At 35.7% G+C, this 15183-nt stretch overlaps 1 protein-coding gene across 1 annotated transcript; it reads left to right on the top strand.

Moving 5' to 3' along the window:
* Positions 1–12868: 12868 nt before the first annotated feature.
* LOC111908155 (cytochrome P450 76T24) lies at positions 12869–14853 on the top strand. Its single transcript, XM_023903989.2, has 3 exons — positions 12869–13335; positions 13565–14014; positions 14117–14853. The coding sequence occupies exons 1-3, from the start codon at positions 12883–12885 to the stop codon at positions 14717–14719; spliced, it is 1506 nt and encodes a 501-aa protein (XP_023759757.1). The 5' UTR covers positions 12869–12882; the 3' UTR covers positions 14720–14853.
* The last annotated feature ends 330 nt before the right edge of the window (positions 14854–15183 follow it).

Below are 15183 nucleotides of genomic sequence, written 5' to 3' on the forward strand. Positions count from 1 at the left end.
TATCCATATTTGATTTGTTTAATGATTTCTTGCAAAACAATTTATCAATTTACTCAAAATTGTAGGGTTTCAAAGCACTCCATGGATGATGGCAATGGGCCCCTTTGATGAATTCTAGGTTAAAAGCCCAAGACTTGTCTTTTCCCTATAAATAGTCATGTATTATTCACAATTCGGGTTAAGAGTGAGGCAAAATGTAGCCGCCACGTGAGGTTTCTTATGTTGTGTTAGATTCTTTAGTCTATGCTGAAAGTGTAATTTATTCCTCATATTTGAATAAATTGAGTGATCATTCGACCTAATCTTCATATTTGTGTTTGCTCTTATTTTCCGCATCTTGTTCATCAAATCTCAGTTAGGGTTTTAATTCCAACAAGTGGTATCAGAGCGGGTCTTTGAAGATCTATTGATTTTTGAAGTATCGGTTCTTGATTTGATGATTTTCTACACATGTTATTGAAGATTTATTGGTGTTTTGGCGTTTTGGAATCAAAATCTTGTTCAAGCAATTGTTCATGAAGATTTATGATATTCTTCTATTGTTCATTGTGGTATTTCTCTATTTTTTTGGATCTGATTTGTTTTTAGATCAATTTTTCTATAGATTCATGTTTGAAGCCAAATAACCGATTCTTATTTCCATTGATTTAGCCCGATTTTTTTAAGCTATATTCATTCATCCGATGACGTATTGTTCTTGAGCCCATATTCATTGTTTATTGTTCATTCATTTCACTCAAAAACCCATTAATTTCGTTCAATGTTCATTGATTGTTCTTGTATTTCCATTTGACATAACAAAATAACGCAAGTCAAAATTCTTCTTTGATTTAAGAGTTTAACTTCATGGTGATTGAACACTTTTTTGTTCTGCTGTAGCTTCTCGATTTCTATTTGATTTGCTCATCGCTTTGGTCTTGCTGTTGAGTTTTGGTCTTAAAATCGATTTCGTTTGACCTAATCGACTTTGTTCTCTAGTTTTAATTTGACCCAATCAACGATTGATAATAATTTTAGTGAACGAGAATCACATCTTGGTATCTGTATGATCGGTTGTGATAATGGGTCTAGATTTGCCATTCGATGTTAATTAGGGATTGTTGTTGATGAATTGATCATTTATATTTTGAGAACCGATGAAGACGAATCAATGAGTGGATGTTTTTGGAACAATGGGGTAATGAACAATTTGGTAGTCGAAATGATGCCACTCGATTGAAACTTAAATCTAAACTGAAATTGCAAAATCAATCTGAATCATGTTGCTCAGAATGAAAGAATCGGAGTGTTCAAGAATATAAGCGATTGGAAGAAGATGTTTTTGGTGGTCAATGCTAAAAGTCAAAATTGGAACAAATGGTCTCACCTGCGAATACAATCGGATACAAAGGCTGTATAGGAATGACTGTGAAGTTCAGAACAGAAACCTTATTCGCATTTGATGGTAGATTTTGGGAATTGAAGTGCAGGTCTCGTAATCGTCATTGGCGTATCGATTGGGAAATTCACTCGGAATCAGAATCGGTAGTGTGATGTTGGATCGATTGATTCGGAATCGGAATTGTGATTGGGCTTGTATTCGTAACTCACATCTACATCAGAAACGAACCTGTGCTCGGAACGTTGAGTTAAATCGGAGTTCGTACTTTTGTTCGATCTCGGAATCAATTGGCATTCGGAACTGGATGGCTGGAATCGATGCATTCGGAGTTCACTGTTGCTTGAAATTATTTGGATTCCGAACTTTGGATATTTTCCGATTGGTTTTCAGTTGATGTCTCGGAATTGGAGTTCTATTTACGGGTCGTGAGGCTGTGTTCGTCAATCAGACGATAAATGAGGAAGATGACTTCGATTTTACACATTTGGCCCCTGTAACTTCACCAACATGGCAATTTTAATTTGATTTTCGGAATTTGTTACAAATCAAAGGGAAAATGATGTAGAGTTACTATTTAAGTCCCTGAATTCCAACAAGTGACACTTTCAGCCCTATATTCAGAAAAGTTTACAAATTTAAGGGCCGATGAACAGTTTTGAATTCTTTAACGCACATATTTTTTCGTGAACAGAAAAATAAAGATTTCATCAAGTCTTGGTGGTTCGGAAAGTCGTTTTTCGTGAAAATGTCAAAATTTCACGACTTTTTCGGATTTTATTCTTCATTGTATATATCATTTTTTCATGGGGGAACACATTAATTTTTATCCATTCAAGATCATTCTCATGACCATAAGAAGACTTTTTAATCACGTTTTTGATTATAAAGCGGGAGAGAATTTGGTATGGCCTTTCGAAATTGGATTTGTGACTTTTCAAAGTTGAAGTTTTTTTGATAAAGCTTGTGGTAGAATTATGAAGGTAGCTTTTATAGTGGAAGTTCTTCATCGAGCTCTGCTAAAGCTTTTACAGAGAAGTATCCTTTACAGCGGAAGTTCTTTATCGAGCTCTGCTAAGGACTTGTTATATCTCCGACCTCTAGTATTTTCTCGATCAAGCGGCATTACGAATCTTAAAGTTTGGGTTGTTACATGATATTTTTTGATGGCTTATATCATTAGTTTATTTGAAGATCATTGTGACTTGGAGGGGGAGCTCTTCAAAGACAAGAAGTGATTCGGTTTCTTTGTTCTGAAGTGGGTTTTTTATGGCGGGTTTGGTTTTTATGAAGATTTTTTTTGGGATTACATTCGAAAATGAAGTTTAAAGACATTACTTCAGTGCTTGATTTATATATCCTAGAGTATGTGTTTAAAGACTATTAAAGAATCAAGATTCATGGATTGATTCATATATTCCTCGTTGCAGAACTTTTTATTTGCTAGATGCTTGTTTTGGAAGTTAAAGCATTGTCATCCATTCCATACTTTGAGGGGGAGATTGTAGGGTTTCAAAGCACTCCATGGATGATGGCAATGGGCCCCTTTGATGAATTCTAGGTTAAAAGCCCAAGACTTGTCTTTTCCCTATAAATAGTCATGTATTATTCACAATTAGGGTTAAGAGTGAGGCAAAATGTAGCCGCCACGTGAGGTTTCTTATGTAGTGTTAGATTCTTTAGTCTATGCTGAAAGTGTAATTTATTCCTCATATTTGAATAAATTGAGTGATCATTCGACCTAATCTTCATATTTGTGTTTGCTCTTATTTTCCGCATCTTGTTCATCAAATCTCAGTTAGGATTTTAATTCCAACAAAAATAATTAATCAATTATCACATAAGGAAACAATTATCTTATTAATTGATAAATATCTTCAATTAGATCAAAATTATAGTCAAATATATCATATAATCGGATTAATATTGATCTAACATGATAAGGTAACTATCCCAATGCAAAAACAACAAGAAATCCCGAGATTATCCCCATCTGACGAGTTGACTCGTCGAGTTCAGCTATGGACTCGGCGAGTCCAACCTCCAAAACACCAAAAATCGAATTGTTTAGATATACAATGCATCAATACAATTGAAACCAAGCTAAGCTCTGATACCATTGATGGATTTTGGTCATAAGACATCCTATGTGCTCATACAAACCTTAATGCTTGGATCTAGGTTTCTCTATTGTACATGCTTTGAATCCAAGACTATAAACCCTAGTTCTAGCATACAAGTAATCATATTAGATATTAGAATAGATTTATAATGTTACCTTGATTGTTATGTAGCAATAACAATCCCAATTCCTCCTTGAATTGACTTTGGAAGGCTTAGAGTCACAAGTGTCACTCCTCTAATGGTTCACAAACACCATAAGCAAGAGGATGAAGAGGAGAGAGGATGGAGGCTGCCCAAAACGTGTTCTAACCCTAGAAAAGAAGTTCCCCACGTTTTTGAGCCTTAAGGGTTCTTTATATAGTGAGGCTATTAGGGTTATCTAACAAGGAAACCCTAATTTGGATGCTTAAGCCCTAAGCAACCCATGGAGCCCTTTCCATAAGGCCTTGGACGATTTCATATGGGCTTCCCCCATAGAATTCGTCCACCTTATAATAAAAGGCAATCCATGGCCCAAATTACAATTATCTTATAATTACAATTCCAGTCCCTTAAGTTTAATTAATCTCTTTTAGTCACAAAACTAATTACCAATTAATTCTTGACTAATATTAATTAAACAATATGATTTCTCTTTTAATATATTATTCCCATAATATATTAATAAATCATATTTAATCCTTTCTCTCCATAATTCATCCTATCAAGTTGCTTTGGTGAAGGCAACCCAAAAGGACCATGCACCATCGGGTCAAGTACATACCAAAATAGTTATGGACTTAGACACTAATCCAACAGTAACGACCATAAAATTTCAACCAAATTAAACTTTTCAAAAACAACCCCGTTTCATTAAGTTATTACAAATAGGTTTTCAATACAATTATCATCAGAGTCTTCCTAGAATCACATCATAAAACAAAATCACGAGGAGCGGTATGATCACGCCTTTGTCTTGCCACGGTCTCCTGAAAAACCTGAAAAACATTAAACCACAACTGTAAGCCCGAAAGCTTAGTGAGATCCCCCCAAAATACCAACCACTTATACCATACACGCACAACATGCCATATCATAATAGAACACAGAACAGCCATGCACTTCGGGTCTACTATGTGACTGGTCCGCCGCACCGGCCATCAATCCACCTGGTCCACCCTCCAAGTCTAGCCATATTCATCGAGTCTACAGTGTGGTTGGTCCGCCTGTACCGGGCCTTCAATCCACCTGGTCCACTCTCTGAGTCTACAGTATGACTGGTCCGCCCGCACTGGGCCTTCAGTCGGCCTGGTCCACTCACCGAGCCTCGGCACGTCTGGTCCGCCCTCTTGGGGCCTACAGCCTATCTGGACCACTCGCTGGGCCTTCAGGACAACCGGTCCGCCCTGGGTATGTTGGCCTACAGCACAAAGCAGGACCCGCCTCAACCCAATCCCAGTCCAACAACCATGTGCACATAAACATTCAATCATATAACAACTCACATTCAATCAAGCCAATCTAGCAGATCATATAACATAACATCATCCTAACCAGGATACCGACCTAACCGGTCACTAGCATAGCATCATCCTATATACCAGGATACCGACCTTAACCAGGTCTCTAACACAATACCATCCTAACTACCAGGATGCAAACATAACAAAGTAATAACACACAACGATACTCGGATCACAATCTGATAAAGGGCCGGCCCTGGTGCCTTAGACCCTGTTGATATAGTGAGGATAACTCACCTCGCAACTGCCGAAACTCCTAACTGAAGAAGCAGATTCCCGAATCACCGCCTCACCAAAAATCTCGAACTATCCGAAGCAGCAAAACAATCATTAGTCCAAGCACAATATCCTTCCAAGGGTAAATTGACCAATTCACCCTTGACTCAATCTGGTCCAAGACTAAGGCCCAACACTAGAATATGAAGGCCCAACACTAGGTAAGCTTCTCAAGCCCACTAGTGACCCACCAATGGCTCAATTTGCTACATTGGGCCCAATCTCTTAATGGGCCGCAACCTAAGCCCACCATAAAATCCTTGGTCCATAAAATATGATTTTTGATGGCCCACTAAGGACCAAATACCCAAACATACCCCAAACCACGGCCCAAAAACTCATGATCCATGCAGACAGAGTACGCGGGGCGTACCTCCCATGTACGCTAAGCGTACAGGCAGAATGGTGAGTACGCTGGGCGTACATCACTTTATGCGGGGCGTAAACCCGCTGAACTCAAAGTCTTCATAAGTCCTTAATGGCTTAAGCTCTTAAGCTCAAACTTCGGATCCATCGACCAAACATGCCTAGGATCCAAAAAGTCTCAAACTTTATCACTTGGGACGTCCATAAAGCTCTTAACTCAATGTCTTAATCCATTAAGGCCCATCTATATCACATATGAGACAACCAAAGCCCTTGGGACCTCATTTTTCTTACTCAAGACCTCTCCTAAGGTCTAAAAGGACAGCTAAACTCAACCAACTCGAATCATGCATCAAGATGAGGCTTTTGGGACAAGAATGATGTCAAAACTTCATAACACCAAGATCCACACAAAATAAATGTCAAGCAAGAGACTTTATACCTCAAAAGGGCTCCAGAAGATGATGTTATTCCAGATCTAAAATCTCCAACTTCCCAAGTCCTTCTTTGACAACTCCCTCCTTTCCTCTTCCAAGCTTAAACTTCCAAAATGAGCTTCCCAAGGTCAAGATCTCACAAAAAGGAAGGGAAAGGCGTTATAGGGTTTCTCTAAGGTTGGGGAGACTGATAATGAGGCTAGGGTTTGAGACATTATGTTCCTTATATAGTGGCTCACCCTCAAATTAGGGTTTAAAGACTCTGGATGTACGCCGGGCGTACATCCAATACGTGGGGCGTATGCCCCCACTGACCCGCGTTCATTTACCCAATTACGCTGGGCGTACTCAGCGTGTCCCATTCTCACACTTGGCCTTCCTTAACAACTTTTCCCATTAAGGGCTATAATCGACAATATCTTCGAAATGTCGTAACTCCTCTATTCTAAGCCTGTTCCCGATGAACTTTATATCCACGCGAAGGTGGCTAGAGGCCCTATGCTTCTATCAACATACACCGGTCTGAAACCTTCTCGGATAAAACCCATTGCCCATAAAAGACCGAAACGCCCTTACTCTTGATCTCGGGAACCCATGAATAGATATTTAAGAACGGGGCGTTACAAGTTTGATGGTAGCTCAAGCCATCACAATGTACCTCGAGTGGTTTTTTCAGCGATGGGACCATGACATGTTGAAACCGGGAAACGACAGGTCAAAAGAGGTCGGGTATGACGTAAGATTATAGTTGTTCTGGTAGCATTCATTTTTGCGTCAGGTTCAGTGGCTACTGGTTGTCAGCCTGTTATGATCGGATGGATCAAGGATTGAAGGAGTCGAGAGAAGAGGTATTTCCAGGGCAATTATTGTCAGACGAGGTGTCCTTTGGAGGTCATGTAGGATTGCTGAGTGTGTCTCTAGCTCAGCAGTCGGGAAGGTTTCTAGTGTTTTGGTTATTTGGTAGGCGAGTTGGGACCAAGAAGGTCTCATCCGTTCTTCAGGAAAGCAGCCATGTGGCAGCAAGAGGACTAGGAGCGACTTCATTGGTTTGGAGTCTGTGTATTACGAGTGGGAAGAATTCTATCTAGGAAGGTCTCTTGTGGAATCAGGTCAAGGATGATTCAATGTGAGCAGTCTATCTGGGAGACAGACCATCTCGAGACTTTAGGTTTCAGATGGAGCGTATGTGATTAGGTTACATGGAAATCGCTCATCTTCGGAATCTAGAACCCTACGAGGGTTGATTTTGTTTGCCTTGGGAAGACTGGGGTATTCCCGGGTTTGTAGTCGTTGTGCTTAGGTAGTCTAGTATGTCAGGCATGGTAATGCATGACTTCGAGGATGAAGTCTAGTTTAAGTGGGGGAGAGTTGTAACACCCTATTTAACAGTACTTGGTTGGGGTCGTGGAAGCCAAAGGGTGGCGGCGATTCGGTCTTTTATGGGTCTTGGGTTTTACCTTGAAGGTTTTAGGCTTGGAGGTGTCGATGGGAGCATTGGGCTTCCCACCACCTTTTCGTGGATATAAAGTTCGTCGGAAACGAACTTAGAATGAATGAGTTATGATACTTTGAAATTATTGTCAATTTTAGCCCTTAATGGAAATTAGTGACAAGAATATCTCATTAATGCAAGGTTGCCAAACACAAGAGTACGCCCAACGTAAGCTGGGGTAAGACCAACATAGATGGAGTAAATGGTCGCGGGTGATTAGAAGTACGCCCAATGTATGAGGAGTACACCCAACGTATGCTCAGAGTCACTAAACCCTAATTTTTAGGGTGTGACACTATATAAAGAACATAACACTCTCTAGGTTCAGCCTCATCCTCATCCTTTAACCCCTCTTCGAAACCCTAACCCTAATTGTGAGAGTGTGAGCTTGTTGGGTCATCTTGGAGTGCATCTTAGTGTTCTTGAATAGGAGTGATCATCTTGGAGTCTCACTAATCAGGGAAGAGCTTTTAGATCCAGGTTCTCCAGATCATTTGCAAGTCTCAGAAGGTATAAAGTTTCTACCTTGTTATCTTCTAGCTTGAGATCTAGGTTAGGGCTTGTTTGGTGTTAATTATGAACTTCATAAAAATGAAATCTTGATGAGTATTCTAACCTCATGCATGGATCAAGACCCTTGGAAAGGTCTTAATGGGTTGTTAGGAGCATATATATATATATATATATATATATATATATATATATATATATATATATATAGACACACACACACACACATATATTAAATCAAACAATTTAGGCAAAAAGAATTGCACATTTATCTTTGTTATCCTTAATAACAACATACTTTGTTTGATCCATAATAGTAACCTAGTTTAATATTGTTACAAAATATAAGAAATATATTTACATTTATCATCCATAATACCAACATACTTATATTTTCTATCAATAATAGCAACCTACTTACATTTAGCAACATACTTTTCTCATAACACATCACCACATTAATTTAACAAAGCTAAATATATTAATTTCAACCACTTTAATAATTTCACAAATCCTAAACATACTACTTTAACAATTTAAACAATCAAAACATATATATAAACAATATAATAACAAAGCAAAATGCACCACATTAACAATTTATGAAACCTTAAACATACAAATTTAACAATTTAATTAAGAAAAGCATATCACACTAATAAGATACTTACATTTTCTAACAATAATTGCAATATATTTTTTCTTAGTTTTGGTAGCAATGTACTTTACTCTTTTTACCCAAGGTTGTGAAAATCGCTCGACGGTAGCTCAGTGGTCGACTGACGTTAAGCGATTAATTGGACCCGGCGATGATTAATCGGCGATTAATCGGGAACCTAAATTATTAATAAATTTATTTAAAAAATAAGTATTTAAAAGTTTAAAATTTTGAAAATTTGAAAATTTTAGTATAATATCTTGAAATTTCGAAAGCTTGAAGTTTTGAAAATTAAAATTTTTGGCGTAATATTTGAAAATTAAAAGTTTTGAATTTTTTTAAATATTTCATGCCGATGACCGCCGAGGACTGCCAAACCCGAGTTTGACCGATTGAACCATTTCAGCAAAACAGCATAATCGTAATTGATTCAAGGCTACCAAACGATTAATCGGCCGTCATGACCGATTTCTGCAACACTGTTTTTACTGTATCTACCGAATATATAATAATTGCATTTTCTATCTATAATAACAACACTCTTACACTTTTATCTTAGGAACCTAGTTTACTCTTTCTACAAGTACATTCAATCGTACTTAAATTTCCTATTCATAGTAGCAACACAATTTCCTATTCATAGTAGCAGCACATTTATACTTTCTATAAATAATAGAAACATATATTATTTTTTATATCAAAACAAATGGCTTTAATTAAAGAAGTATATCCATAGATGACATACTAGAATTTGGGGTCCCGAGCAAAATTTGCTCATTACACATCAAATCAATTTAACAAATTACAAATGGCCTTAATTAAAGAAATATAGTGTCCTTAATTAAAGAAGTATATCCATAGACTACATGTGTGCCCGCGCAAAGCAATAACGATAAATAATTTTTTGGGCTAATAGTTTTCTTACGAAAAAATAATTATTAAAATTTGTTATTAGTTATTATGTAATAAGAAAAATTACCACTTTTAATTAAAATATTTATGTTTAGAAATTATATTTATATTGTATGTTTATATATTTGATGTAAATTAATTATTATTGGCATCTAGTTTAAGAAATATAAATTAACTTATATTGATGGATTTAATATTTTAAAATTGTTATTTTGCTCCAAATTAATTTTTTAATAACATTCCTTAATTCAAGTATTTAAAGTTTTGGCAAGTATTAATGATTTTGTTATGCATAATTGATTTGTACAAAAAGCTTTATATTTTATATCTCTTAAAATTCAAAATATCACTAATATGTTTTATATATAGTATAAGATGACATACTAGAATTTAGGGTCCCGAGCAAAATTTGCTCATTACACATCAAATCAATTTAAAAATTACAAAACATTCACATAACAACCAAAAACAAACCACTTTAATAACTTAAAAACCAAACATACCGCTTAACAATTTAAAAATCCATAAAAATACTACTAATCATATATGTTTAACAATTTGTCGAACATAAGCATAACAAACTAACAAACCAAAAAGACCATTTTTACAATTTTAAGAAAACAAAACATACCACTTTACTGAAAAGTTTCGGTTTCGGAAATTTAAACTCAAACCCAAACCGAAATCAATGGGTTGGGTTTCTCGATTTTAACGGGTTCAATTTCGGTTTGAGCGGTTTTAAATCCATAAACATTAAACCTAGCCACAAAATCACCATTTAACCGAAGGTTAGGTTGGGACTTAGCAACTCTTAAGATTTAAGAATATAAGAAACCTTATATACATGGATACTACATGCATTTGAATGAAAAGAAAGGAAGGTACTTGTTTGTTTATATAAGGGATAATGATAGCTTGATTTTCTGTATTAATTTTAGCTTTCGTTTTATTTTAGTTTAGCATTTTTTTTAATTTTCTTTTCGCATTAAAACAATAGATTTATTGTTTTGATATTTTTACTCGTTTAAGCTAATGTTGTGTAGATTTCTTTGGAGGAAGATGGTAATTTGGAGCATCCTTAAGGCCACATCGAGTACATTGCAACAACGATTGAAGTTCTGTAACAAAATCCATGAGCGACAAGGAAAACAAAGCGCTATAAATCTATTTTCGGATATTGACAGCATCGCACGATTTTCTTTAAACGATTAGACGGAAAGGCAAACGCTGTCTAATTAAGCTGAAATTTCACGGACGTCTTCCCAAATTTGTTGATCCTCGATCTCACAAAAAATAAATAGATTTCGACAAGTTTTGATACGGTTTTGGGCCTCTAAAAGAGTTGGACAGAAAGTTGTGTTCATTATATTCAACATCCCAATAAGAGAATTAATTGCGCTCATTCCAATTAATTGAAGCCCATTTTATCTTTTGTTGTTGGAGTGGGGCATCCAGCCTAATAAGAGAATTAATTGTAGCTCATTCAAATTAATTTAAACCGATTTTATCTTTTGTTGTTGGAGTGCCTCTGAGCACAAAAAGAAAAGAGATGGATCATGGACTTCGCATTTTCATTTATACCACAGAAGAGATGAAAAAAACACACATGACAATAATTGAACTCAAGACCTCAACCGCTAAGATGAGGTATTTAACCATTCGAGCAAGAATTTGTTTGAGTTATCCTTGGCTAAGTATAAATATATATTTGATAGTTTTTGTTTATGTTTGGTAATTTAATTTATAAGTTTATATATATATTTTTTAATTATGTAGTTGAAAAATCTTCGTACAATGCTTAACGACCCAACATGTTGGGATGAGCTTTATTCGTTTTTTCAATCCCAAAATAATCGAGGAAACGAAGATGATGGTATGTAGGGACGAGTTTTATTTACATATTATACTTGTTGCCATGCTTTGGTACTTGTTAGATTGTAAAATTTTTGGTTGTTTTCTGTCATTACCGGCGACATTATTATTTTTTATATTTAATCGGATTTTATGTAATTATCGGGTGACACTATTACCGGCGACATTATTACTTTTTATATTTAATCGGATGTGCATGTGATTACCGGAGACACTATTACTTTTGATATTTAATCGGATGTTTGTTTTGTAATTAGCTTCGATACTATTATTTTTGATATTTAATCAAATGTTGTTATGTAATTACCGGCGATATTATTACCGGCAACCAAAATCGTTGAATAAAAAAAATTAAAAAATGAAAATTGTTATTACCGGCAACACTATTACCGACGCCATTATCATTACCGGCGACATTATCATTACCGGCGACGACACTCTTTAACAACAACAAGCTCATTAGCGGCGACAATTTGATCAATAACGACGAAACAGTAGCGGCGACTTATTACCGACGACGTGTCGCTGCTATTACTATTATCGGCAACAATTTAACCTTTTAACAACCACTTTTATCGCCGATAATTATTTTTATAGTGACGTGATGAATAATTTAAAAAAAAAGTTCTAGTCGAAGTTCTGAAAATGAAGTTAGTGAGTCGAAACGTAATTTCTGTTATTGACCAAGTCTAACTAATATAAAAATACAGCCAATTTTCTTCTATTTTAATTCGTCAATATTGAATCTTTTTTTTTTGCAATCGATCGCCATGTGACTCAAACTCAAAGTTAAACTTAAGTCGTAAAAATATTATTGTTTTACACGCATGCTGTAAATATTATAACAATGAAATATTATAAACTCTCAAATACCGGTGATCATATATCAATCACCGGAAAACATAACTTAACTGTTTTTTGTTCGGTAATGAAAGACGATGTTTGTTGTTGGGGTGGATGGTGGTGAGAGTGAGAGTGAGAGTGGGTGGTATTGGTCTATGACCGTTATATAGTTTATAGGTAAATTGTTCAAAAAAAAAATTACAATATGTAATACTAGGTGATCATAATGATATGTTTTGAACAACTTAAATGACAATCTTAATGATAAATTATATATATACAGAAACACTGACTCAATGTATAAAAAATAATTTTATTACCCTATTAACCTGTTCAAATTATTTTTTACTCTAAATCATATATTATTTAGTGGCAACGCAACATGAAATATTATATCATCTTTTAGGAGGGGAGACTTTCAAAAAAAATATATTATATTACATACTGACCTAAAACTGGATATTTATAAATGGATGATTCGTAAGACGATTTAAATGAACACACACAAAAGAATGGAGTATCATACTTTCTTCCTCTTACTGTGTTGTCTTTTCCCATTCATCTACGCCTTCACCATTTGCAATTCCAGCAGACGCAATTCACGGTTACCGCCGGGACCTAAAGGTTTCCCCATCATCGGAAACCTCCTTGAACTCGGTGCCAACCCCCACCACTCACTTGCCATACTATCTAAATGTTATGGTCCTATAATGTCACTTAAGCTCGGAAGCAGGACAACAATCGTCATTTCATCACCCGCTATCACCAAAGAATTCTTTCACACTCATGATACATCCTTCTTAAACAGATCAGTTCCTATCGCTCTCCGAGCAGGGGACTTTGATAAATATTCCATGATGTGGATGCCTGCAGGAGATCAATGGCGGAAAATGAGAAGAATAACGAAAGAATACTTGTTCTCAGTTCTACAGCTAGATGCTAGGGAATTCCTACAATGGAAGAAGGTATGATATATAGGATGGCTATGTTGATTGATTTCTATATACATTATCTACGTGGAATTTGATTCCTATATAATGACATTCCCCAGAGATTCATAATAACATTTATTGGATAGAAATATAATCGATTATTCATCATATATGGTTACGAATTTAGATTTATTTATGCATGTCAATGGATATGGTTATGAATAGATGCTCTTATCTATACATAAATTTTTTAATATTCTAGGTACAAGAACTTCTCAATCATGTGGATGAATGTTGTAAAGACGAAAAGGCTTTGAGCATAGGTGGAGCTGTGTTTACTACGGCTCTTAACATTCTCTCCAACTTCATGTTTTCTATTGATCTCGCTCCATATGGTCTTGAGTCAGTGCAAGAATTCAAGGACGCAGTATGCGCTTTGCTGGAAGCTGGCGGGAAGCCGAGTCTACCAGACCTTTTCCCCATACTTAACTCATTCAATCTATTAGGGTTCCTACAAAAGGAAAATGTTAATGCTACGAAGTTACTGGGCATTTTCGATAAGATTATCAATGAGAGGTTGCAAACTAGATCGACTCTATATTCATATGATGGCGTTTCAACCAAGAACAGTGATGTTTTAGATTTGCTGCTCAACTTGAACCTAAAAGATGAATCCATTTTTACTCAAAATGATATGAGAATTTTATTTCTAGTAAGCAAATCCTTTTTATATTTATAATTACTGCACATAATAGTACAGATTGAGTAATTTTCTTTCAAAACATTATCTCATACGTTTTACAAATTATTATAGACATTATTTATTGCGGGAAATGACACGACATCGAGCACGGTGGAATGGGCGATGTCCGAACTCATTCTTAACCCACAGACAATGAAAACGGCTAGGTCAGAAATTATTAAACTCATGCAAAACAAAAATGAAAGCATACAAGAATATGATATCTCTCAACTCCCTTACCTACAAGCTGTGATAAAGGAGACTCTCAGACTACATCCTCCCGCCCCCTTTCTTATCCCTCGCGAAGCCATACATGATGTTGATGTTCATGGGTTCATGGTGCCTAAAAATGCACAAATCTTGTGTAACGTTTGGGCTATGGGCCGAGACCCAAACGTATGGTTAGACCCAGACATGTTCATCCCCGAGAGGTTTTTGGACACGAAGATCGACTATAGAGGCCAAGATTTCGAGCTTATTCCATTTGGTGCTGGGAGGAGGATTTGTCCAGGATTGAATCTTGCGAATAGAACATTACCTATCATATTGGGATCTTTGATTCATAAGTTTGATTGGAAGGTTGTGGGTCAACCAAAAGATATCGATATGGAGGAAACGTTTGCGATCACATTGCAAAAAGCTGTACCACTCATGGCTATCCCTATCAAAATATGATAGCATTTAATTTCAGGTCTTTGTAGTTTTTTCTTAAATAAACGTTGAAAAGCATTCGATTTACGTACTTTGATTTTATATGAAAACTCTTGTATTTGTATTAGTAAATAAAAATTTAAAGGAAATCTTTATTGGGCCCATAACTGTTGTATCCGTAAATAAGATCATAATTGTTGTATCCATAAATAAGATCATGTCTATAGAATGCACCATTACACAAATAAAGGACTTATCGGTGTTAAAAGAACTATGTTATATATTGATCGTTAAAGCGGTTCTTCATGTAATTGATCAAAAAATCATTTGTAAATGTTTATGTATTATATCAGACTTTTGAATAGCGTCACTTCAGTTTAAGGAAATATTAGAACCGTTTCATACATATTTTGGGTTCAGGAAAAAAAGAAAAAATACACTTAAAATATATAAATTTCAACTACTATTTTTATATTAACTTAATAATT

The sequence above is a fragment of the Lactuca sativa genome, chromosome 7, assembly GCF_002870075.4.
Source record: "Lactuca sativa cultivar Salinas chromosome 7, Lsat_Salinas_v11, whole genome shotgun sequence".
Lineage (NCBI taxonomy): Eukaryota > Viridiplantae > Streptophyta > Magnoliopsida > Asterales > Asteraceae > Lactuca > Lactuca sativa.